Source organism: Drosophila eugracilis, unplaced genomic scaffold (assembly GCF_018153835.1).
Source record: "Drosophila eugracilis isolate 14026-0451.02 unplaced genomic scaffold, ASM1815383v1 contig_1765, whole genome shotgun sequence".
Classification (NCBI taxonomy): Eukaryota; Metazoa; Arthropoda; class Insecta; order Diptera; family Drosophilidae; genus Drosophila; species Drosophila eugracilis.
Window position 1 is genome coordinate 4,318,580 of NW_024572605.1, and position 25,514 is coordinate 4,344,093.

The 25,514-nt window shown below is 43.0% G+C and overlaps 7 protein-coding genes across 18 annotated transcripts; 4 read left to right on the top strand and 3 right to left on the bottom strand.

The window, feature by feature from the left end:
* Nucleotides 1-220: 220 nt before the first annotated feature.
* Nucleotides 221-1,860, bottom strand: LOC108108951. The gene is made up of 3 exons (XM_017217205.1): nt 1,477-1,860; nt 1,250-1,415; nt 221-915 (listed from the first exon to the last, which is right to left on the bottom strand). Exons 1-3 carry the CDS (start codon nt 1,801-1,803, stop codon nt 758-760), a joined length of 651 nt encoding a protein of 216 aa, XP_017072694.1. The 5' UTR covers nt 1,804-1,860; the 3' UTR covers nt 221-757.
* Nucleotides 1,861-2,139: 279 nt separating this feature from the next.
* On the top strand, nt 2,140-12,777 carry LOC108109064 (protein lingerer). 10 transcript variants are annotated; one of them, XM_017217398.1, is made up of 15 exons: nt 2,142-2,174; nt 4,063-4,471; nt 4,528-4,705; nt 4,822-6,218; nt 6,307-6,728; nt 7,252-7,359; nt 7,480-7,584; nt 7,718-7,818; nt 7,971-8,497; nt 9,396-9,533; nt 9,590-9,715; nt 9,782-10,033; nt 10,247-10,402; nt 11,198-11,230; nt 11,665-12,777. In XM_017217398.1, the coding sequence occupies exons 2-15, from the start codon at nt 4,091-4,093 to the stop codon at nt 11,761-11,763; spliced, it is 4,023 nt and encodes a 1,340-aa protein (XP_017072887.1). In that variant the 5' UTR covers nt 2,142-2,174; nt 4,063-4,090; the 3' UTR covers nt 11,764-12,777. The 10 variants fall into 10 exon arrangements, with proteins under 10 accessions (XP_017072886.1, XP_017072887.1, XP_017072889.1 ...); XM_017217400.1 differs by having other exon boundaries at nt 9,782-10,027; XM_017217399.1 differs by having other exon boundaries at nt 9,785-10,033.
* A 157-nt stretch (nt 12,778-12,934) lies between these two features.
* LOC108109068 (vacuolar protein sorting-associated protein 28 homolog) lies at nt 12,935-13,821 on the bottom strand. The gene has a single exon (XM_017217412.2). The coding sequence runs from the start codon at nt 13,732-13,734 to the stop codon at nt 13,102-13,104; it is 633 nt and encodes a 210-aa protein (XP_017072901.1). The 5' UTR covers nt 13,735-13,821; the 3' UTR covers nt 12,935-13,101.
* Nucleotides 13,822-14,271: 450 nt separating this feature from the next.
* LOC108109066 (solute carrier family 2, facilitated glucose transporter member 1) lies at nt 14,272-21,095 on the top strand. Of its 3 annotated transcripts, none has more exons than XM_017217410.2 (7): nt 14,272-14,453; nt 18,623-18,727; nt 18,788-18,948; nt 19,301-19,895; nt 19,957-20,169; nt 20,234-20,336; nt 20,589-21,095. In XM_017217410.2, the coding sequence occupies exons 1-7, from the start codon at nt 14,427-14,429 to the stop codon at nt 20,840-20,842; spliced, it is 1,458 nt and encodes a 485-aa protein (XP_017072899.1). In that variant the 5' UTR covers nt 14,272-14,426; the 3' UTR covers nt 20,843-21,095. The 3 variants fall into 3 exon arrangements, with proteins under 3 accessions (XP_017072899.1, XP_017072896.1, XP_017072898.1); XM_017217407.2 differs by lacking the exon at nt 14,272-14,453 and adding an exon at nt 16,989-17,412; XM_017217409.2 differs by lacking the exon at nt 14,272-14,453 and adding an exon at nt 18,381-18,428.
* LOC108109067 (sugar transporter SWEET1) lies at nt 14,467-16,082 on the bottom strand. The gene is made up of 5 exons (XM_017217411.1): nt 15,911-16,082; nt 15,762-15,839; nt 15,100-15,329; nt 14,857-15,032; nt 14,467-14,782 (listed from the first exon to the last, which is right to left on the bottom strand). Exons 1-5 carry the CDS (start codon nt 15,985-15,987, stop codon nt 14,663-14,665), a joined length of 681 nt encoding a protein of 226 aa, XP_017072900.1. The 5' UTR covers nt 15,988-16,082; the 3' UTR covers nt 14,467-14,662.
* A 615-nt stretch (nt 21,096-21,710) lies between the features above and the next one.
* Nucleotides 21,711-23,551, top strand: LOC108108900 (solute carrier family 2, facilitated glucose transporter member 7). Its single transcript, XM_017217123.2, has 5 exons — nt 21,711-21,733; nt 21,860-22,143; nt 22,199-22,799; nt 22,860-23,181; nt 23,235-23,551. Exons 1-5 carry the CDS (start codon nt 21,719-21,721, stop codon nt 23,486-23,488), a joined length of 1,476 nt encoding a protein of 491 aa, XP_017072612.1. The 5' UTR covers nt 21,711-21,718; the 3' UTR covers nt 23,489-23,551.
* A 155-nt stretch (nt 23,552-23,706) lies between these two features.
* Nucleotides 23,707-25,423, top strand: LOC108108899 (solute carrier family 2, facilitated glucose transporter member 3). Its single transcript, XM_017217121.2, has 5 exons — nt 23,707-23,827; nt 23,882-24,628; nt 24,688-24,900; nt 24,963-25,065; nt 25,119-25,423. The coding sequence occupies exons 1-5, from the start codon at nt 23,711-23,713 to the stop codon at nt 25,370-25,372; spliced, it is 1,434 nt and encodes a 477-aa protein (XP_017072610.1). The 5' UTR covers nt 23,707-23,710; the 3' UTR covers nt 25,373-25,423.
* Nucleotides 25,424-25,514: the final 91 nt, after the last annotated feature.

Consider the following 25,514-nt stretch of genomic DNA (forward strand, 5'->3'; position numbering starts at 1 on the left):
CCAAGAGCACCGACACTCGTCGTTTTCATTTCAAATCACTTGTCTCAGTGGGATTGGTTTGGCGATTAACTATCCATTAGCAAAATATCTTATGTATCGTGTTTCTTTGAAATCTTGCAATTCTTAAACGATGACTTAAAGCATGCTTTACATTGGAACATCAATTCGAATTTATTTCAAAAGACGTATACTTGATCTGTATTTTAGAAAATTAAGTATCCGCCTGAAACTTATTTTACAGGTGTTTTTGAAACTGTAAAAGTTGATTAATATACAACATTTATTGTATTAAAACATTTTGACTATGTTGATTACACCTTATAACAGTAATAATAATATTTATTTAAAGAGTATATTTACAGGTTAGGTATTTATAAATTAAATATTTAACAATGCCTAGACAAAAACCAATTTAAAATTAATTCTTCAATAACCTAAATTCGATTTTTAACGCATAACTTTAAGAGAAAAGGATTTTATGAATCATTGTCTAAAATAATATGCTTTAAAGTCAAGAGAAGCCTTATTGAATGGTGAAATCTTTGATCCATATTTTCCCCAAGGGGATGTCGACCAGAACGTTACGGTTTAAAAGACTGGCGTACTGAGGTGCTATGCAAGACGAAAATAACCTCATTAATGTTGAAAGAACAGAACTTACAGAAGAGAGCAAAGAACCGGTTTGGCTTCGTATTCCTTTCGTTAAGATAAGCTTTGCTAAATTAAATTTTAACCAAATTTCTTACTAAATGATCAACTATTCCCAATCACAGTCTGGTTCTTGTTTTTGAATCCGTTTAATCTTTCGCCTTAAATCATGATTCCTTTTGTGATAGCGACGCTTTAACGTATGAAAGGCTGCCCTGATATCGGCAATGTAGTCCGTTTGCGTATATCCATCTGTTTTTAGGATTCCTGAAGATGAACGAATTAAATATATTGCCATGGTTTTAAAAAATATTTATAAACTTTTAAGCTTTTTTATTTAACTTTAAAGTAATGTCCTAAGTTATTAGGGTAATAGATTCCTGAATGTATGCAACTGACGGAGTTCAACGTTTAATGTTTTAAAATTTCATACTATACAATTTATAACATTAATTTAAGTTTTGCTTAACTAGTAGTAATAATAAAAATTGGACAATAAAATTTTATAGCATAATTCTTATTTATGGCCAAACTAATAATGCAATCAGTAAATATCATGGAAAAAGAATATTTTTAAAAGCCATAACTTTACATTACTTACCAAAAATAGTTTTGTTTATATGTTTGAACTGTTTAAATGACCGTTTAGTGCTCACACCGTCGTAGTTGTATGTCATGAGAATATCATACTCAAATATCTTTGAGAAATTCTTCTTTAGCGGTTCTATTCGGCCCTCTAGTCTCAAGATTCGGTGAATAAGGTTAGCCTGAGAAGTAAACAAAACTCTTAAACATTTAAATATCAGAGCCATGTAGCAAACAACTTACATATTTATTGCCTGGCTTGGAGAGGTTGGTGTCCAGATTGGGCAGTTCTTCAGGATCAGTTACCGGAAAATAATCCAGTTCCACTTTGAATAATTCACCAGCTGGCTTATTGTGGGCCACTTGGCTAAGACGTGATAGGATCTCATTTTGATTGGCGAGGATTTCATCCAGCTTAGCCTGCAGCTCCGCTATTCCATCTTCAACTATCTCATCATCATTTAACAGCGATTCGTCTTCATTCAGAATGTCAGAATACTTATGGTTATTCATAGCGTCAAATGAAAATGTGAATCCACTTTTAGTCACCAAATAGCTAATCGAACCCATCGTTTAACGTATCCATCCCGTTAATTGTTTTGATAAAAAGTGTTTGTTGTTCATAGAGATGTGCAAAGTTGCAGTTAATTCCGATTTTAAAATGGTCTATCGATTGGTTTAGATTAGCATGGCTCCGAACCCTTTCACATTTGTTAGCCTTTTTTGCAGCTTAAATTTTCAAATGACTTAATTGTTATATTACTAGCAGTTTTTATATAAACGGTTATATTTTATTATTATTTTACATATGAGGATTAAGAAACTTCCTAGAATTGGCCTAATCTAAATATAGTTCCAGGGCTGCGTGCGTTGATAGAACGCTTATCGATTGACTTTCAAACACGGTCACATTAAAAGTGCGTTTCTCGGCGCATTTGCAGGTATTGTGTGTGGCTCCGTTTTGAAAATTTGTTTACCCGATTTAAAGCCGTGACCGAAAGCCTTCTAAGTTGTTAAAGTGTAGATTAAGCGTCCCCGCACCTGTGTAAAGTGTTTTCGTACTGTCATCCGACGTCTTGACAGCTCAAAACTTGATTGAAAATTCAATAGTGACCGCTGTCTGGAGCGGCGGTGTTGCCGTCAATTACTGGGTTCCTTGATTTACATAAGAGCGAAAGAGTCAGCTAGTGTGGCATTGCAGAAATGGCGTCGAAGTATGTGCACATGGCGGGGGCTGACTAGATAATATTTAAGCAATATTTTCTATTTAACCCTAAATTTGCCATTGGAAGTACAATGTCTCTAGGAGAATACCCGAAATTTAATATGTTTCATCAGCAGCAAGGCGTACATTTCGTTTTTTCCGCGCAGTGTACGCCACTTTGTCCGGTTTTGCATTCCTCTTTGTGCGCTTCATTCGGTTTCAATGCCCTCGCATTCAGTGTTGCCAAGTGCCGGAGCGCGTGCCTAGTGATGTGTGCCATCCGAGTCCTGCCTGGATTTGGTGTTTTTGTGCCAATATTGGACTTAATATTGATTGCCTTTTCAGCATCTCTGCGACTAAGATCTTTTGACCGTACTTTTGTGCTCCAATTAATGCTTAATTTAACAGCCTTGCCAACTGCATTCGCACCTGGCAACACTGGCGGCCCGCGCTAATGCGGGTGCGAGGGAGACGCCGATAAAGGCAGATGTAGAAGAGCGAACACAAAAGCGAAAGCGAAAAACCGAAGCGAGGAGGCCAAAGAGTTTATAAATCAATTTTTGTGTATGTCAGTCCCCGCTATTCCCGTTGCAATTGATATTAAGTAGTTTCCGGGTCCACCGGGTCCAGTCTACCAGTTCCTGTGGGGAGAATCTACACATCTTGGCGGACGTGCGAAATGAGAAACTTGATGGAAAAGTAAAGGCGGCAGCGGTTGTTTGATTGTGTGCCATAGTTCGTGTGTGTATGTGTATGAATAATGCATGGAAAGGCGTTATTCACGGCAAACGTTGATAAAACTGTTTTGAAAACAAAAATTTAGTGATTCAGATATGCACTTAGTATCGGGGTCGCCTATCCCCGCCCTCTCTCACTCTCCCATGTTCCCATGAACTACCCCCTTTGGAAAAGCGGCTGACGTTTCGGCTTGGATGCGTCGCGGTCACGTACCCCGCCATTCCCCTCTCTTGCCCACTCCCTGTTACCTGTTTTGCCAATACATTTTCCACCCTCCCCTCAGCACCCCGTTTTCATTAATTTTTGTTATTTCTGAATGCTCGCTTTGTTTGTGCGTACGCTAAGCTTGCCCCCTCTCACCTTCTTTGTTTTGCTGTGTGTGTGCGTGCAAGTGTGTTTGTTCACGTTCTTTCATTCTCTTTTATTAAATGTACATTGAACTCTCATCTTGCCAGTTTTTCTTTTGCGGCTCTGTTTCGGCCACTTGTTTGCAATCCCGCACATCCGCAGATAAAATCTGTCTGGATTGTGGGAATTTATCATTAATATTTCCATTCACTAGCCCCGAGATTTGATATGTTCAGTATATTCTTGAGATCAGGTTTCCGTAATTAGCCGTAATGGCTAGAAATATCTACATATATTCTGGTTGGCCTGTTAACATTGGCTGACAACATTTATTTCAGGTTTTCAAGAATCTAAGCCATTGACCTGTTTTTGCTATTCCTTTTGTTATCTATAGTAAGGATATTTCTCCGGAATTGTTTTATATTTGACGTACGGTTCTATATTTCCAAATCCAGTCGGCACTGATTTAAAATTATATCATTCAGTTTGTAGATCTCGTGGTTTTAATATCGTATCTCTCCTCTTTTTTCGTTCTGCAGCTAATTTGTATATACAGTGTACATAGAGATGAGCACACAAACTCGTTCAGGCGGCGGAGGAGGCGGAGGCCACACCCGCAACCAGAAAAAGTCAAATGCCAGTAACTCCGGAGGAGGAGGAGCAGGTCACCACGATGGAGTCTCACATGCTGCGGCCGCAGGCAAGAAGGGCGGTCAGGATGCCAGCAAGACAGACAAACCAGAGAAGGCCCAGCCCAAGGCCACCACCGAACAGTTGCGCATTGCCCAGATCACCAATAGCACCACAGAGGATCCGCAGATCAATGAGAAGGTCACCCTTCTGTTGACTATGACCCAACGTTCCGAAGAGGAGGTCTGCTGTGCCCTCAACGAGTGCGATTATGATTTGGAGGCAGCGGCCAACTTTTTGATCGAGGAGCTACCGCAGGTTAGTTTAATTACTATTACTATTACCATCAACTTCTTCAATCTTATCCGTTTCAGGGCGCCTTTGCCAAGTACGAGAAGAAGCGCAAGAACAAGGCTGCAAATGCCACGGCTGATGGTGCCGGTGGCGATGGCGATTGGGCCGATGGCAATGCAAATGCGGACAAGCGAGAAAAGTCACGGAACCGTAGCTCAAATCGCGGTGGTACCCGCGGCTCCACCGACAGTCGTGGATGTAAGTCCCAATCTTTATTTATTAAAGGACTGACAACTTTATACAGTCTAGTTATTAAATGATGTGAATTCACTCTTTTACTTAACTGAATCAAAACCTTATCTTCCGACTTTAAGGGCGCGGAAGAGAGACCCGCGAAAACGAGCGCAATCAGCGCGAATCTCGTGAGCCTCGCTCTGGCGGCGACCGCGGTGAGGATCGGGCCAATGACAACTATCGCGGGCAGCGCAACGGCGGTGGACGCAGTGGACCTGGTGGTGGTGGACGAGGCGGTGGCTTCGTCTCGCGCTCTGGCCGCGGGGGCGGCCGAATGGGCGGACGTACAGGTGGTCCACGTGGCGATCGCGGCAGCGGAGGCACCGGCGGTGGTTATGGACCTGGTCGCAGTGGCAATGCCAACGAGGACCACCACGAAGTGGAGCTGTGGGACAACACCATTGCCCAGAACGCCGAGAAGCAGCAGCAGGCTCATGACGATGCCTGGGGCGATTGGAACAATGAGGAATACGAGGGCTCGCTCAAGGACAGCAAGGTGTTCACTACGAGCAACCTGGCAACGCAAACTGCTGCTAGCGTGGTCAGTGGTACTGGATCGAGTGGAACAGGAGCCTCGACTGTAACTGGTAGCGAGTTATCGGCCCCACCGGGTCTCGAACACCAGTTGGTACAGGGATCTCATTTAGAGGAGAGCTCGAGTAGCGGACCAGCGGCAGTCACACCGCCAGCAACGCTGACCGGTTCGGCGACAACGCCGCTGCTGCAGTACAGCGCAGCGGTCAGCAATCCACCGCCCCAGCTTCAGTCTCAGGGCACGCAGTCAGGAGCGGGAACGGGAACTAGCGCCGCCGCTGTAGGAGCGGGCAGCACTCCATCATCCTTTGTTTCCGCCTCACCCGACACATTCTCAAGCGCCGCGTCTGCAGCCGCTACGCTGGTGCACCAAGCTCAACAGCAGCAACAGCTCCAGCAGCAGCAGACGACGCCAATCAAGCCGTCGGCTACGCTGTCGGTCGAGCAATCTCAGTATTTCAACTCGTTGGCGAGCCAAGGTGTCAGCCCAGGATCCGCAGCAGTTCCGGCGCCAGCGGGTTTCTCGCAAAACCCTGTCGCAGCGTACTCGCAAACGACCACTAGCGTGGGTGTGAGTCAGTATCCCAACACATATGCCAACGTGTTTGCCTCGGGAACGGCAGCAGGCACTGGCGAGCAGTCTCAGCAACAACCACAGGTGCGACGGGCTCGCGTAAAGCTGCCACCGCCCTCGAAGATCCCGGCAAGTGCAGTCGAAATGCCAGGAGACAATGCCCTGAACAACATTGGCTACCTGGACGTGCAATTCGGCGCTTTGGACTTCGGCACAGACGACGGTTTCGAGCCCCTGCCGGAGAAGGTTGGGTCTGGCTTTGGCATTGACGGGCAGCAGCAGCAACAGCAGCCAGATGACTACCAAAGTAAATCCCAGCAGCAGCAACAACAGGCAACGTTGGCAGCGGGTCTGCAAAGCTCCCAGATCGTGAGTTAATCTTTCATTTGATTTCGAAAATTATGATTTTCCTTTCCTATCACACTAAATTTATTTTGATCATTTTCCATCTTTACAGAACGATGCCTTGAGTGCAGCGGGCTATACGAGTCGCTCGACAGCGCAACAGCAGCAGCAAGGCGTTAGTTCGGCGGTAAGTGCCACGACTGCGCTGGATCAGTTGGCCAAGAGTGATCCTTACGGTCAAACGGCCGGCAGTGGTAACGCCTATCAAAACGCATACCAGAATAGTGGAGCGGGAAAGGCGGCCAGTGGCTATCCTACGACGGCGCCTGGTGGCTACAGCAGCTCCACTTATGCCAATGTGCAGAGCTCGGTGGCCAGCAGTTATCAACAGCAGGGATATGGCTCGTACCAGCCCAGTTCTTACCAGCAGCAGACTAGCACAGGGGCACAGAGCGGTACAGGTGCGGTAGCGGGAGCAGGAACGGCGACGCAAAACATTCCGGTCGGAGGCAGCAGCAGCCAAAATAGCACAAGGTATGCTAGGATCTATCATCATTGATAATTTTTTGTTTAGGATACCCTTGTAGAGGGTTTAAATTCACCATAAAAAGGAGTTTTATTGGGCTCAACTGTTAAATTTCTATGTTTCTTTACCTATGCAACGTCATAAACGTATCATTATCCGGATAGCCTTTGTACGATACTTTTGCAAAAATATAAAATTGAATCTCAAATTTAAACGAAAATGGTATTCTTGATAGATACATACTTTTAAAAGTCTGTCCATTTCAACAAGAATTAATATTTTTATTAATCAACTGCAAAAGTAATAACTCTGTGAGGGTTCTAGCCTTGGCTAATTAAGTTAACATTTCATTAAAGTTTATTTATGTTTTTGTATGCAAGTTCTGCCTAACAATCTGCACCGTCCGAAAGGAAGCTAATATTCATTTTGTTTACTGTTTCTCTTTTCTCCTAACACGTTTAATGCTCGCTCATGTCCCAAAACAAAACCAAAAAACATACCCAACCCGCAATCGCACTCCGCACATAACAGCGGCAATGCGAGCTCTGCCTACCTCACGTCCGGATATTCAACACCACAAAGTGCTTACCAGTCCAGCCAGAGTGTTTATGGCAATTCTGGGCTGTCCAACAGCAGCGGGTAAGTACAAAATGCGACGATTCCAAACCCAATTTCCCTGTGGGGCATGCCGGCCTCTGCCTTAATTTCTTGATTCGGACTGGTTCCATTATGGTTAATTGCGGCTTCTCGCTCGTTCAGGTTTGCTGGCAGTGCGAGCAACGCGTCCTCGCAGTACGCCAATTTTACTAACAGCGCCAAGCTCAAGGATGCGACATCGGCCAGCAGCGCCGCACACTACGACAGGTAAGAGTTAAGATCCCCGCCAAGCATGGTTCGCGCTTATCAACCTTTTTCGACTAACCGAATCCCCCTGGTGCATGACAATTTTGATGTCGAATTTCATTAAAATTAAAATTTGATCTCTTTGACCTTTCAGTGTCTCCACCAGCAGCGGTGTTAGCAGCAGCAGCGGAAGCACGGGCAATGGTGGTGCAGTAAGCGGACAGGCAGGTGCTAACCAAGCCGTCGTTTCGAACAGTAAGTAATCGTGGTTTTAACACAAATGAGATTTTAAAGCGTAAACAATTTAGTCACACCTAATAATTTTCTAATAGAAATACAAATACTAATCACTCTTGCCCTTTATCATAATATCGATTTTTAATTCCATACTTTTCCGATCTTTTCAGATAACAACGTGAGCGGCAGCAGTTCGGTCAGCAATGTGACGGCGGGCGTTGCGAGCGGCAACGTGGCCGGCGTGGGCGGAGGCGTTAGCCAGAGCGGCGTAAGTACTGGAGTCGGCGTTGCCGGTGGCAGCGCGGCCAGCGTCGGTGTGAATGTGAACAACAACAGCAGCAGTGCCAGCTCGGTAGGAGCAGCGGCCGTTGCCCAGACGGCCACGGGAACCACCGCTGCGGTGCTGGCCTCGCTGACCAACAAGAACAACAGCAGCAGCAATAGCAGCGGCAGCGGTGGCAGTGTTGCCACGACAGCGGGCAACGCCGGCGGACCAGGTGCGGCAGCGAGCACCGGCGGCGTGGGCGGCGCATCGGGTGCTGGTGGTGCTGGTAGTGGTGGTGGCAGCGGCAGCGGCTTGGTGCCCACCAACATCCAAATGGTTAGTCAATATATTCAGACTGGATTGCCATACTATCAGCAACCAGTGTATTCCTACGAGGAATTGCAATTGATGCAACAGAGAGTGCCACATGTGGTGAGTTCATGGAGAAAAGCAAAAGCAAATACCAAACCAACAACTACAAAATGCAACCGACCAATCAATCGAACCGTCTCTAATCAATCAGTAATTGTATCAATATCCTCCCATAATGTTCGCTACAACGTTTTCGCATATAGTCAAGTTAATTCCTAAATCCATTAAAACGCATACGACAACTGCTCAGCGCATCCCAGCTCGCCTCCTGCTGCTATATAAAAGATCGCTCTTCCGGATCCGGGCTCGTTGACGTTGCGGCCTTCCATTTTTATAACCGTTTCTCAACGTACATTTGTACATAATAACATTACCGCGATGTCTGTGATCAAGTCCTTAACACCACCACCTCCTACATGTCTGTGTCTGTTTGTGTGTGTGTGATTGTGTAATAAGCTGACACTTTCTTTCGCCACCTTGCACTTTAATTTCGTTTGAACCATCCGCTTCCGTTTCCATCCAGATTCCACATTCCCGGCATTATCATACTCATCATCAAAAAAGAAATCATCCATATGTATTGCTTATCCTCCAGGCTCTGCTTTATCCAAATTAACCAACAACTAATCCTACTTCTCCTGTACTCTGTTATAATTTATGTTTTTCTTGAATTTCTTAATACTTTTCAATCTGTTAACTTATTCACGCTCCTAACTCATTCGATTTCGTAATCATTGTTTTTTTGTTTTTAATTTTGTAAACTTACATCTGACTTGTGTATAAATTTATTGCATTTACTTAAACATATTTCATTTCGTTTGGGATGGGCACGTAACTTTTTCAGACCTTGCAGGATGCTTAAAGTCTGACAAAGTTGGGTCCATCGTCTTCACAGCCATTATAACACAAACTATCTGCTACGTTGATAACATATTAATTTAATTATTTTTGGTTGCAGCAAGGGTATTACGATCTGAACTATCCGCCGGCCAGTTTAGGAACTGCTGGACGCGATAACCTCGGCTCTGTGACGTATTCCGCCATGAATGACGGACGCTTTGCTCGCACTGACAATAACTCCAGTCCGGTTGGCAATGTAAGTTGAGATATTGAGAGTTTGAGGATCGCTAGTCAAACAAGTATATTTCCCAGGTCTCCAGCACAATGTCACAACAGGCGGGCTCGAGTGCGCCCATGTTGAATGTTCCTTATGCCTACTTCTATGGCGGCAATGTGATGCCCGGTAGTTTCCAATATGGCACTCCCGCCATTTATCCAGTAAGTTTAAACACTACACTATATTTCATGTAAGTGCTTATATCGTTTAATTTTTGTTTATAAAAGCAGCAAATACCGGCAGCAAACACTGCCTCCGGTCAACAGTTCCCGAAGCCTTCGTATAGCGCGGGCTACGGCTCGACCGGCTATGACACCCTCTCGCAGACCACGCCGGATTACAGTAAGGGCGGCTACTCGTCGAGCGTTAACCAGCAGAGCAAAACGCAGGCGGTCTCCAACCAGTCGCAGACAGGCACTGGATCCGATCTGACCTCGTCTATGTACGGAAAGGGACACGTCGCGCTGAACAAGGTTAATGTACGTATGGTTATAAGCAGGGCTGTGGAGTAACATGCAGGATCTCTTAAACCTGATTAATAACGCCATTGAATGTTTTTTTTATTTGTGGCATTGAGAACATGGCACTATTGTGCCACTATTAAAGTAAGAAACAAAACAATTCACAGCCCTGGTTAAAACAATTTTTACGGATTTGTTAATAATTGATCTTTGCATTTTACCTTATTACAGTCCTATGAAAAGCAGAGTTTCCACTCGGGCACTCCGCCGCCTTTCAATATGCCGAACACGCAGACGGCTGGCGGTACCTCGGCCCAACCGTACGGCATGTTCTTGCCCATGCCAGCGGCCGGACACCACAATATGATTCATCAGCCCATCCATCAGGTACATTCCGAAATACCAATTCATGTTGTTGTAGGCGGTGGGGTGGAGAGCCATGTCCTTATCCATGAAAATGGTCAGCAAATTACATATCAGCAGATCTGGCAAACCGACCCTGTCCCGTGTCCCGATCAGCGTGTCGTCGCTAGTTGCAATGACATTGAGCAGAATATCGACGATGTCAGCGGTATATCCTTCTTTGCCGACTGATGGAGTACTTAGGGCATCTCATCTCATTCTAATTCACACACAAATTTCAGTTTGCACCATTCGTAGATTACCACTCACCACAACATTTTATTTTCGTTTTCTTAGTCAAACTATTGGTTTATGTCTGTAATAGCACTTAACACCCACACTTACATATATCATGGATGTGCCAATAACACTGTTCTTTTCCTTTGCAGCTTCCAATTTGATTTTGTTGAACCTACAGCATGTATTGGTATATTTTTTACATTGTACATCTAACTAAACTTGTTCTTGTGCATTATTTATCACGTTTACTAACACACATTTCCTGTAAAACTCACCTAAAGTATTCTTATTTGTGTTCATTATTAAAACCTTTAGTTTTCACCTGTGATCGTTACTAACAAATTACATTTCATGCATTTTAAGATTTTTTGATATTGTTTTTAAAGCATCTTCATCAGCAGGGAGCTTAGTCTCCTAGGGAAGTTATTTTTCGGAATGAAATAGACCGTAGTGAGAAAGAATTGTGAAATGCATGAAACTGTTCTATTGTTTGACTTTTCTTTATAATTTCTTTTGATTTTTTTATGGGACAACAATTAGATGGACGGCAGGATTCATAGCTCATCCCGCCGGGTAAGTTCCTTTTGTTGTAATCATGTGTAAAGTTGCTTTATCCTTGGTGAACTGCACAATGCTAACCCACCCACGCATGCCTCACCCACACGTAATCTTTCTCATCACATCTTGTTTTGTATCATCTAGTCTCTAGTTGCATGAATCCCACAGAAGCGGCGCCGAAAAGAAGGAATCGTTTGCCAAAAGGGGTCGTGCTGTAATCAGAAGCATATCCATTCATGTGCCAATACTTTACTATAAGTCTGCCGTGTATATAATCAGCGAATATTTTTATTTATAACTATGTGTGCTCTATCTGTTAACCCACATTTGTGTATGGATGGCCGAGTTGAGGCCGAAAGAAGCGGATTATTCTGCTTGCGATGGCAGCAGCATCAATCAGTCCAGGATTTATTTTGGTATTTACTGATCACCATCCATATCTTTTACAGGACTCGAACAGTGCTGGACAGCGTCAGCAGTCGACAAGCCAGTCAAAGTCTGCTGGCAAGCAAGGCTACTCGCCCTCGTACTGGACCGGACAGAACTAGCTTCCGGAGAACACGATCTGGCGGCCCCTGCAGATCGCCCGAGCGAGCGACTTCTATAGCCTTCGCAGCAGTAGCAACAGCACCACCACAACCACCACGCCCATTCACCACATATACAGCAAAAACAGTGCCAGCAATCTCCGAGCGCTGCCCATCACACACGCCACCAACACGTTAGTAACCACAATAGCAGCCAGCAATACAACAACGACTATAGATGCCACCACCACGCCATCAGCACCAATAGTGACGACGACATCGGCGATGCCGAGTATTCCCGGTCAATTACTGATGCTCGTCAAGGAGCAACCGCAGCAGCAGCAACCGCCGCCACAACAACATCAACAACAAGTACTCGTCGACGGGGCGGGGAGCGAGAATTCCTCGCCAGCGTCGGATGGGGATTATCTAATATACGAAGATAAGCGATCATACTTTACTTAATAAGAAACGTTTTTACTACGAACGCACTGTAAAGGCGCCGCCCAGCAGCGTCCTGACCACGCCTCCCTCCTCCCTCTCAGCCACAAAACAAAACACAAACACCACACTCGCATAGATAAAACACACACAGCATGGAGGTGTTTCAGGTGGGAGGAGGCGACTCTTAACACCAACCACTTCCTCACACACAACAAAGAATGAAACAAATAAAACGAAACATACAGCAACATCCGCATAAATATACCAAGTACCATTTTCACATTGCATACAAATAAATTTACAAAGATAAAGAGTAACAATTATTAATTATTAAAGGCGTAAAACGATTTAACAGATTTAAGAGCATAAGAGAGAAACTGGAAAGAGCAGAACAGTAAATTAAAAAATACAAGTATATATATTAAAGAAAACAAAACCACAAACATAACGTGAATGAGAAAAAACAAAACAAACAAAAATTAATTATTGTAATCGGTTTAAACTTATATGTATAATTATAACCTTAATATTTAAACTAAATACAAAAAAGAAGATACGATTAAATCCAAACAAAATGCAAAAAAGAGGAAATACCTTCGCGTACTTTACTTAAATTTGTTGGAATGTTTGATGGGAGAGGAATGGAATGTATTTAAAATCTGGGCCATTTCAAACATTATTTGCGATGAAAAAGTGTTTTTACGTTTTTAAAGTCGAATGTCGAATACGTATTTCATTTCCATCTTAATTAATTTCATTAATCTTTATTTGATTAAAGTAAGGATGACAAACGATTTCATCATTAACTTTAAAAAATAGTAAGAAAAACTATTATTTAGGTACATATAAAACTTGTTTAATTCGGAATAAGCTATTTATATTTAAAGATACACGTAAACAATGAGAAATTGTCCCCTACTGACTGTGCAGCAGCTTGTTGAAGTCCGCATACGCCGACTCCAAGTCGAAGAGGAACTGACGCACCTGACCCTCGCTTAGCTCATCAGAGGCTTGCATCTCATTCAGGCTGCCTAGCCACTTCTCAACCTTCAGCTTGGCATCAAAGTCCTCCGGGATCAGAGACAATCGGTTCATGTTATCCGCCAGATCCTTTACATCGGGTTGCAGGGCGTCCATGGTGTTAATCTGCAAGCGCAACTTATCCATGATGGTTATGAACAGCGACACAATCTCGGCGATGCACTTGGAGGTATTGCCCTTATCATCGCGTATGGTAATGGGTCGGTCCTCGCGGATACGCTCCAATGCTGCAGGGCAGTCAAGGCGGAATTTTTTGACGAACGTCTCCACTGATGGAAACTCGTCGCACTGCACCTGCTTGAAAGCTACCTTGTACTGGACCAGGTATTTGGAACACGCAGCCGTGTATTCCTGCGGCGTAATGCAATCGCGTATGTAAGCCTTCTCAAGCTGCTGGATTGTGTTAATAATCGCATACAGATCGGCCATGTTATCGTACCTCTCGCGCTCACGAGCATTGCGAAATAGCTTGACCTCCTCGTAGAGTTCGGGACTCTGATCCTGCATCCTGTTATTTGCTAGAATACTATTTGTTTTAAAGAAAAACAATGATTCACAAAGATTTGGCAGTGTGGCCGTAGCTCTGGGGGGGAAAAAAATACCACCAGGAGTTGTTAAACCCCCAAACCAGTATTGGTAAATATTGAATTAGTAACAGTCTCTAGGTTCAAATTTAAGTTTAAAAAAAAAAAAAATATTTATGATCCCACTTAATCATTTCCGCCCCCAAAAAAATTAGCTTATCGATGCTGGGAGTTTTCTGGGGGCCAAATAAAGATTACCGCTTTATCTGAGTGAATGTTTGTTGGTTAATTTCACGCATGCCGATAAGGACAATTATTGAATTTAGCCAAACCGTTTTCATTGATCAGACATCACCCCCGCACCAACGAACACTTTCATTAAATCAGAGGTGCAAAACAGCCAATATACGGTCGCTTAATTCAAAAGTTTATGACCTGGAATATCAGCATATCAGCTTATCGATACCATTGACCGCAATCCAGCAAAGTGCACTGGGTTCACTTATTTTTATTCCCACAGTCAGCAATCCGCTCGCAATCTGTTCAGACCGCGCTAAATCGAATTCGGGGTTTTGTGTTTATCTACTATCAGATCGAATCAACAAGAGTTTCTGTTACTCAATCGTTTTCTGTGTTTTGTTTTTTTAAACAAGTTCCGGAAGTTACATTTAAATAATGGGCGTCATCGAACAACAAAGCAATGTAAGTAGTCGCATTTTCGAGGCAAATCTTCGGGGTTTAATAAATACTTTACAATAAATATAGGCTTACTATTACGTATGTCTATAGTAAATAAGCTTGGCGTCTAAGCAAGCGGCATGTTCGACCATAAAGTTATACTAAAATATAAATCCTGAATGCGACACGCTCCGATGCCAAAGCGAAATGCGCGGCAGTGGCCGATTAGTTCTCTAAAACGGCACCGCCTGCTCGACTAGCTTGTAGCCATGACCGGAGTAACTCCTCGGCGGGTATAGGACAAACAGACCCAACTGCAGCAGAGACAATATGCAACCCAAAAAGTTGGGTATCTGAAAAGCAAAGCAAACAATTGCCACTGTCAGTAATTCACTGTCTGGCCAGTAAGTCGTGGGAAGTGGGTCACCTGGATAAATGAATCTGATATCAGTATTCCGTAAATTAGCCACTGCAAGCTGACCAAAAAGGACGTGGCTATCAGGGGCAGGGGAAGACTCTCCGAGTTCTTCGCCCGTATCACATGCAGCAAACTAGCCAGCGGGGCGGCAAAGAAACAAACAGTTACGATGCAGCAAACTATCCCTGTAAAAATGTTTTGAAATTTAGAAAACATGACTTTGTTGAAATAGCTCCGAAAACGTGCTCTTACCTGTGACGTGTATCATTCGATCGCGCTGATCTTCCAGTTGATTCGTGAACAGAATGACCGATACCAACACGACCAGAACAAATCCAAACTGCTTGACACAGGCACGTTTGTTGACGGTGAACACATAGTATATAAGCGTATAGACCAAAAAGAGCGACGATCCAATGATGTTGACCAGCACAATGCTCTGCTCGTTGGTTAAGACTCCGTAGCGCAACCAAAAGCTGCACCTGTATAAATAAATTTCAATTCATAAAAACATGTTAAACGCCAAAACAAGAAAAATTGCCAACCAAGCAGTCGATGTTCCCACAATTAGTGGACATATTATAGTGGTGCAGGGACTAACTATGAATACTGTTTGTTTTCGGTTTCTTTAAATAATCCATATTAGAAAATGTGAGGTTACCTAAATCGTGGTGGATCTTGAAATTTAAGTGTTTCAAAGAAACAAGGAATTTTAAAATAATTTCTAGCTTATCATCAAAATATATTGGTAGTCGTTCAATACACAGATAATTTATGTTTAAAGCCATCCTATTTTAAGACAAACCCCGCTCCTTTTTATGTGGGTAGCCAATAAAACGCCAACCAAGTCGGGTCGCCAACCGAGACAAATTTCAATTTATCTCAGTAGTGCCATGTCGGCAGTTTCTACTTACGATAAGAAACCGCATATAAAGGGAACTCCGGAAGAGTCGCCTGTGCTTTTTTTCTGTATGTACTTTCGGCATATCATGCTGCAAGTAACGCAAACAATTGTTATTAAATAGTGCCTGTCCTAATGCATTTTGAGAGTTCGATAACTTACGCGCCGGAGAGGAACTGGAAGACGGTGCTGATCACCGCCGTCGTGGACAGCAGGGAGTCATAGGCCACCGCCGACATATCGAACGATCTCCTTAATAACTTATACTTAACTTAAGCGGTGGTAAGAGACGCTACGCTTCCAACTACAACGTCAACAAAAAATTAAACAGCTGGTCGAAGACGTAGAGGTGACACTTAGCTCTAGTGATGGTTGCACCTTAAGGCTTGTTAACACAACACGAAAATATATTACATAAATAATTCTATAACATCTTACTTACTAATTACGAAATACAGATACAAGCCATAATGAATTAAGATAATGGGGTGCGTAAAAAAACAAATATTCATATTTTACATAGGTCTCTTTACAACTGCCATTTCTGAAAACCTCTTATCGATAAAAATATAACGCGCGCAATTTAAAAAGCATATGTGAGGCAATGATGCCAGAAGCCATGAAGTAAAGTTTGTTGGATAACAATTTGTTAAATATTTAAGTACCAACAAACACTTATGTTAATTAATATTTTTGCTCTCTTTAAATTAGTTATTAATAATTTATACTAATTTTAAGCGCTTAGCTTAGCTGCTACCAACAGCTAACTCATTTAAGTTAAAACTCTGGCAACAGTACGCGGGCAAGAGCTTTTTATACCCTTGCAAAGAATATAATATTTAGATCGGTTTTTTTGATAATCAGATTCTTATCTTAATGTTTGTATTTTACACTTCAACTTGGTAAATAAAATTTATTATTAAAACAAAACGCAGATCAAAATGAAAAATAATGAATGAAGTTGGAAACTGTAAAAGGAAACGTTGGAAAAGTTTTTGGTAAAAAATATAAAAGTAGGTCTAAGCTATCAATCTTCATATTTATAGATAGTTGTTCCCAAAACACGAAAACTCCTAAAATAATAATTGGCCAAAAAAATGTTTTTATTTTTTTTAAATTTTTTCAAGGGTATTAAATGTTTGGGGTGCACTTCTTGTTTTGAGTTTATCGGTTGCCGGCAACCATAACTTTGTTTTGGCTGTTGTTCGTTCCTAGCAAAAGCTCTTTCTCCACCAACCACGCCGCTCAGCTGGCATTTAGTCGCGTTTCCGACTCCAACGCTGCCAAACCATAACGCTCCGGTCCATATTTTATCCCCGCGTGCACTGCTGGCGGTGCGCCGTTTACAAACAATTGTGATTCCAAATTGTTGGGATCGGGAATTAAAAATCCACATACGCTTACCGTTACACAACACTGATTCGAATACATTAACTTATCTTACCGCCAATTGTTAGCAATTGTTCTTACTGTGTTAACACGCACGCATTACACGTGAGTGTTCCCGTTTCCAGTGCCTTAAAAAGTGTTCCCTTAAATAAAGTGGTAATAGCCCATCAAAGTCCATAATTATGGCTAACAAAAGTGAGCTGGCGGAGGCCCAGCAATTGTACCCACAGCCCACAAGAGTGGAACTGCTAACGACCCAAACGGAAACCGACCAGGTGAGATTCCAGATGCGATAGTTCAGGTGAGAGCGAGAGCTGGAAGATCGCTGAACTACCTACCACCAATATAACGATGTTGTTGTTCTTTGGACTGTATCTGCACATGCACATTTCCTTTGTTTTCTCTCTATGACGTTGTTTTTCTCTCTCTTTCCGGATGCTGTTTTCATTTCTTTTATCTCACGCATTTTATTTTTAATATTTTTGTACTCTCTTCTTGTTTTTGTGTGTAAATTTACTTGAATAGTATATGTATTGTATATATTTTTTTTCTTTCTTAGTTGTTTTGAAAATCGACTATATAGATTTATATACACATGCACAATCAACGCATTAGCATATGGTTGATTCATATACAGTGGAACCTATGTTGACATTGGGTTATATATGTACATACAGTGGCGGACAAAATTTTATATATTTATTTCCTTTTGAATTTTAAAGCTATTCAGAGATGAAATGAGATAAGTAATTTCTAAAAGCTTTGAAATATCCAAACTTTTTTATGTTGTGATTCATTTTTTAAGAATTGATAAAACTTTGATAAGAAATTAAAATACAAAGAAAGAAATGATTAGTTTGGAATCTACGTATATTTTAGATTATACATATACAAACTTTTTAAAAGAATAATTACATACAGAAGAGTTAAGAATCCGTAGTCCGCAATAGCTTAGTATGTTTTAAAGCTTCTAACTTAAAACGTAAACTTAACACTTTTTTTAATTTACGGAATGTGTTTAGTACTGTATCTTTGACCTCTATTGTTTACGAGAACTTTGGTACGTACCGGGGTTTTTTTTTGGCAAACAGCCCGATCTCCCAGTGTGTATAATCAGCTGAGTTCTCAGCCATTGCTTATCAGTTATAAAGAGACACCGCTTGCGGATATTCATTCGATTAGAACATTGTGCTCATAAATAGTATTATAAATAGTATTTTGTTTAATAGCAGCTGAACCCAAATGTCATAGCAAAGAAATGGAAAGTTTTGCCCTTGGGTCAAGATTAGCGGTAATTAGCGTTAATTATACAGATTATGACAAAGCTAGAATTAATCAAAAAGTTCTGATAAGGCCAACCCCCAACTGAATTTCGAAATGACCCCGCACAATGACGCACTCAATCACTATCAGAGTCCAAATTTAAAACACGATTAAGGGAAGTGGTTTTTGCAATATAACTTATTATGCTTGAAACATTTGCAGAAACCGCGATGGGGCAAACTCCTCCTGCTGGTGGCCTTGGCAACCACATTTGGCGGCGCTGTATCCACCGGCTATTGCATTGGTGTTATCAATGCCCCCTCAAACGTAAGATATCCGTAGCTAGTTAGCCGCTCAATGGAATCAAAACGATCTTTATCTTTACAGCTAATGAAAGTCTGGTGTAATCAGACCCTACACGACACCTATGGCAGCAACCTCAGTCCGGGCGGTCTGGATCTCTTGTGGTCGTGCATTGTTTCTGTGTTCCTGGTCGGCGGCGCCATCGGTTCGCTAGGCGGTGCTGGTGCGGCTAATAAATTCGGCAGGTAGCTATTAATCAACCAGATAAGCACCTTTGGATTTTCTCAAGTGCCTCTAATCCCGCAACTAATTCATATATCAATATAAGCCATTCAGAAGTGGCGGGTATTATGCCATAACAATTATTTACAGTGCAAGTTTCAAAAGGGTGAACACTCTAGTGCCAAGAAAACGTAGTTAAATCTATAGTATTGCAAAAATAAATCTAATTTTTGTTTTCTAATAGTTAATAGTATTAACTAAGTTTATATTACACAACACCATACATCTTTGTATAAGTTCCGCTGATATGAATCTTTATAAATGAAACATACCAGTTTTTGAGTAATAAATAAATAATTCCCTTATCTTTTTCAGAAAAGCATGCTTTCTCATCTGCGGGGCCCTGTTCACCGTGGGAGCGGTCCTTTTCTTCTTCTGCCGAGCAGCCAGCTCCGTGGAGATGTTGGTGATTGGCAGGTTTATTGTAGGCCTGGCTTCCGGCCTTGTGACCGCCACTCTGCCCATGTATCTATCCGAGGTGGCTCCCTTGGCTCTGCGCGGCACTTTGGGCGTATTCATAGCCGTGGGAGTGACTGGAGGCGTCGTAGTGGGTCAGGTCTGCAGTCTGGCTGATGTCTTTGGCACCGAGGATCTGTGGCACTATGCACTGACCGCATACATGGTTCTGATCATCGTTTGCTACCTGCCATCCTACCTATTCCCAGAGAGTCCAAAGTTTTTGTACATCGTTAAGGGAAACCGTGCGGCTGCCAGGAGGGAGCTTCAACGTCTTCGTGGCAAGGATGCGGATGAGCTAATCGGTCAAGAGATGGCGGAGATGGAGGCTGAGGCAAATGCTAAGGTTCAGACTAGCAGCTTCTGCGATGTGCTGCGCGATCCTCGCCTCACATTGCCTCTGATCATTGTCTGCTGTTTCCATGGTGGTCAGCAACTGTCGGGAATTAATGCGGTAAGTTAAGGTATTCTCTATTTTATGATTATTATTATTTAAATATTTTTGTTTTTTCCAGATATTTTATTACTCGGTCAGCATCTTTGAGAAAGCTGGATTGTCCACAGTGAATGCCCAGTGGGCCAATTTGGGTGCTGGCTGCCTAAATCTTTCCGTATCTCTGTTTGGACCCTGGCTGATGGCAACCTGCAATAGACGAACACTGATGATGTTCTCCTGCGCCCTATGCTCCGTCTTCCTATTCACCATTGCCTTTGTCTTGTTCTATATTGTGAGTTTTGTTTTCTTCTTAATTGTCTTTATTTCAACTTAACTTTGAATTATATCTTTTATAGGATCAAGTCAGTTGGTTTGCAATTGCCTGCATCGTCTGCATCATGGGGTACATATTCTTCTATCAATTTGGATTGGGTCCCATTCCCTACTTCATAGGCTCAGGTAATGTGTCGCGTGACTCCATTATTTATAAGCGTTTCAGTAGCTATTCTAATCGTGACTGGGACAGCTGCTCGTGTTTCGAAGAAGTGATATAGCAATTGAGACGGAATTGGAATCGAATCGGGTTCAATGGCTCAGCACACATTTGTTTACGGCTATCAGAAACGTTCCCAGACACAGTGACTCTCTAATTGAATGGCTGTTTTATTTTTAGACTTTAAACTAATTTGATTTGTGTTCTTTAATTTGCAGAACTTTTCGAGGTGGCTCCCCGCTCCGTAGCCATGTCGATGGGAAGTCTTGCCTCGTGGACGTGCAATTTCATAATTGGCATCTCGTTCCCGCTGCTGCAGAACGCTTGGGGCGCCTTTGTCTTCCTGCCCTTCTCCATTACATGTGTGCTACTCTTCCTGCTAACGAAATTCTATCTACCGGAAACACGAGGACGCGATCCCTCCGAAGTGGCACCTCTTGTATCAAAAGGCTTCCGCTCGAAGGTCAAATGATGCCTTGCCCAGAGAGGTCTCAACTTACAATTAGTTTTAAGTAGCCGGTGATATGTGGTAATAGGTTTTAACTCCAATGGCATGGGGGGTCACTGGCCACTCAATGATTCGTCCAAGTCTTGTGCCTTTTGTAAAAGCCGACAATAAGCCGGAGTCCACATTGTTCAGGGTCAAATTGCTCTAACTAATTGTAATTTCCCGCCTAGTTTGTAAGTTCTTTTTTGTACAAACCAATAAATGAAAATGGATCTAACTTTAAGAGTCACCCTGTAAGAAAGCTTTTAGCGCTCCGTCCCCTTATCACAAGTTATGCACAAGTTCAATTAAAACGCCTTGGGACGAAGCGCAAAGTAATACTCTGTTAATTAGATTTATTGTTGAACTAAAAGCGCCGTGGAACAATAACTGGATGCTCTTCCACGGCGTTGGATTAGATAATTAAATGCCAGCGTTTTGCCAAATTATTTTTGACTGCTTAAGAAATATTCTTAGATATCGCTTAATCTGATATTGTTTATGCTTATGTGTAGGTTAATAAAACCAGTTTTTCTCAAGACCAAAGCTTCCTGATGAAATTCGTAAGAGTATAGAACTACTGACTTACATTTCACAGCTAGTAGTTAGAGCAAACAAACGCTCCCGTGTCAATGATAAGAAAACAAGTATTCGTAAGACAAAAAGTCTGAATTTATCTATGGCCGGTTATGTGCTGTAAACGTATTTGGAATACGGAGCAAGCAATGTGAAGATGTGTTTATATGATTGATATACGAGCGCGGCGAATGACTCAACAAGTCATCGATTGGCACTGAGGGAACCGCCGGATGCGAATCACTTTCGGTTTAGCTTTCGGCGTGCCAGCATCGATCCATCGCCATGGTTGTTGTAATGGTGATTCCCTGCTTCTACTACTTCTTTACACTTTCTCCCTCATCCGGGACAAGTTTGTTGCTTAAGTCTTTCGTTTGCGCAAGATTCGAAGTGCTAATCGTGTAAATCTCGTTGCTCTTGTTCTAGCATGTGACTCCGCCCAGGATGAATGGTTGGACACCTCTCCTGCTGCTCATCTGCCTGACAGTAACGCTGGGCACCACGGTTCCGGTGGGCTACTTTTTCGGGGTCCTTAACTCTCCAGCCGAGATCATTAAGAAATGGTGCCAGGACATTTTGGCGACCGAATACGATACCATCGTCACTGCCAGCCAGCTGGACATCCTCTGGACGAGCATTGTGTCCATCTATCTGATTGGAGGCATCATCGGTTCTTGCTTTAGTGCTCTTCTTAGCGACAAATATGGCCGGTAAGGAATCCTTGATTTTTGGGTCATGACAAAATATCCTTTGTTTTGCTTTCAGTAAAGGCTGTCTGCTTATTAGCGGTGTGCTGCTCATGGTCTCCGGCATTCTCTTCAACTGGTGTCGTGCAGCCAAGTCCCTGGAAATGCTAATAACCGGTCGTTTTCTGGGCGGTATCGCCTCCGCCATAATCTTTACCGCTCAACCTATGTACCTACTGGAGTTGGCTCCTTCTGAGCTTAGTGGTAGCGTTGGAGTATTTACATGCATCGGTGTAACAGGTGGAATTATGCTCGCCCAGGTGTTCACTCTATCCCACCTGCTGGGCAACGAGCGACTATGGCCTTATGCCCTTAGCTTATACAGCCTGTTGGTCCTGGCCTCGCTTCTGCTCCTTTGGTGGTTTCCTGAGAGTCCTCGATGGCTTTATCTACAAAAGCAAGATTCCGCCGCCAGTGAGCAAGCTTTACTACGTTTACGTGGAAAGAATGCTGAAGAGGATGTGCGTCAGGAACTCCTCGAAATGAAAGCCACTTTGGAGACCAAAGCCAACTCTGAATCAAGCTCTATGTGTTCCGTTCTAGGGGATAGAGAATTGTGGCTGCCACTTCTACTGGTCTGCTCGTTCCAGGCAACCCAGCAACTTAGTGGCATCAATGCAGTAAGTTTAAGGTACAAAGTTTGAAATAAGTTTGGCATTATTATTGGATTTATCTTGCAGATATTCTTCTATTCCCTCTCCATTCTAACAGATGCTGGTTTCTCGAAAGGGGCAGCCACTTGGTTGAACCTAGGAATAGGAGGCTTTAACCTGTGTACATCTCTTCTAGGGCCACTATTAATTCGCAGGTTTCCCCGCCGTCCTTTGATGATGATTTCTTGTTCCATGTGTGCTCTGGCTCTGCTGGCCATGTCCTTGGGTCTATTCTTTCTGGAGCGATCTGGTTCTACTGTCCTTACCTATTTTTGTGCCTTCTTTATCCTCACATTTATATTGGGTTTCCAGCTCGGCCTGGGTCCCATTGCCTATTTCATCGGATCAGGTTTGTAAATTAACATGAAAATAGTTTTTGTTAATATTTAAATATTTGTTTAGAGCTTCTTGAGGATTCGCCTCGACCTGTAGCCATGTCGATGGGCAGTCTTTTCTCTTGGATAGGCAACTTCCTGGTGGGCATGTGCTTTCCCCTGCTCCAGAGTGTCTGGAGCTCCTTTGCCTTCATCCCATGCATGTGCGTATGCCTCTACTGCCTGCTGCTCACCTGGCGTTACCTTCCGGAGACACGTGGACGGGAGCCCAAGGATGTCAAGCCACTGATGAGCCACGGCCTCGCCTCCAAACGTAACTGATATGTCATACTTACTATTCATAGAGAATAACATAAAACAAGCTGGTCTTTCGTAAAAAGTAAACTACTCTTTCTACCTTATTTATATTCTCATTTTTAACACCCAAATTTGTTCGTGAATAGCCCTAAAGTATGCTAAAGATTCCAGACTTTAGGAATTATAAAACTGGCCGTTTTTAATTGTCAATATTTTGGATCGATTTTGAAAAATATAAATTTTGGTATGGCCGATGGAAAGCAGGGCTGGACGGCCCTGTTGATGCTCATCTGCGTGTGCATCACCGTGGGCAGCGTCATTCCCATCGGCTATGCATTTGGCGTGGTAAATGCTCCATCTGTGGTGGGTCATGCGAAGGATTACCAATTATATTTGCTAACTAAAAAGCACCTCTAGTTCATCAGATCGTGGATAATGGAGTCGGCTCTAACCCGGTATTCATCGCGGCTGGGTGATTCTCAGATAACTATAATGATGTCGGCTGTGGTCTCCATATTCCTAATTGGCGGCATGATGGGGACCCCATTTGCCCCCCTATTTAATGCCCGCTTAGGACGTCGAGGAATTCTGACGCTCAGTGGATTACTAATGCTGGTGTCCTGCATCTGTCAGCTCTTCTGCCGGATGGCCAACTCCATCGAGATGCTGCTGCTGGGTCGTCTGATCGCAGGACTGGCTGCCGCTCTGATCTACGCCACCCAGCCCATGTACTTGGTGGAGTTGGCCCCAGTGGAACTAAGTGGCAGTGTGGGTGTCTTTACCTGCATTGGGATCACCGGAGGAATCGTTTTGGGTCAAATTTTTAGCTTTGATTTTTTTCTCGGAACTGAGAGTCTATGGCCTTATGCTCTGGGCGCTTCAGGAATATTTGTGATAGTAGGATTGGCACCCATTTTTTGGTTCCCGGAGAGTCCTCGCTTCCTAATGTCACAGGGCAAGAAGGAAAAGGCCAGAGTGGCTCTAATGCGTCTACGGAGGGATGAAGGACGAGTAAATGCGGAGATGGCGGAGTTTGAAGTCGCGTCCGAGGCGACGACTCAAAAGGTGACCTTAAGGCAAGTCCTAGGCAACAGTAAGTTCAAGATGCCACTGATCATCGTAAGCTCCTTTCATTTCGTCCAGCAGATGAGCGGCATCAGTGCGGTGAGTGATTTTACCCAAAATATATGTAACATATTATATCACAACCTACATTCTTCCAGATTTGGTTTTATTCTGTGAATATTTTCACCCATGCTGGATTCTCTACGAAGGTTGCTTTATGGCTTAACTTCACTTTAGGATGCGAGAATTTATTAATCGCCCTTTCGGGTCCCTTGTTGATGAGGAGGTTTGACAGACGCCTACTGATGATGCTCTCGTGCCTTTTGTCCGCCATCTTCTTGGCCCTGCTGATCGTTGGTCTACAACTTATGGTTTGATTGTATATATCTGACTTATTGGTATCTGATCTGATTACGTTCCCATCCATCCACAGTTATCCATTCAGGAGTTTTCAATTGGATGCATTGTCTTCCTGTCTCTGTATATCGCTGCTTTTAACCTGGGTCTGGGGCCCATTCCATATTTCATTGGATCAGGTTGACATCCATCGTGATATCCGGTTTATAGCTTATCTCTTTCGACTCCACAGAGATTTTCGAATCACCGCCGCGTCCTTCAGCAATGGCCTTTGGAAGTTTTTTCAACTGGCTTGCTAACTTTCTCCTCAACATGGTCTTTCCCACCTTGAACTCGGCCATAGGACCATATGCTTTTCTTATATGTGTCGTGTTCTGCATTTATGGGTTTTTTCTGACCTGTCGGTATCTGCCGGAAACGAGAAGCCGCGATCCCAAGGATGTGGCACCGCTGATGGAGAATGGCTTTAAGTCCAAGATTAAATAGGCCTTGTAAATATTTTTATATGTTTTCGGTCAATTTTCATAAATTTAAAATATTATATTGTGTAGTAGAATGAAAACCAATATGAAAAATAAATAAATTGTTTAAAAAAAAAGGTTTTCAAATATACATATAGGGCATTCGT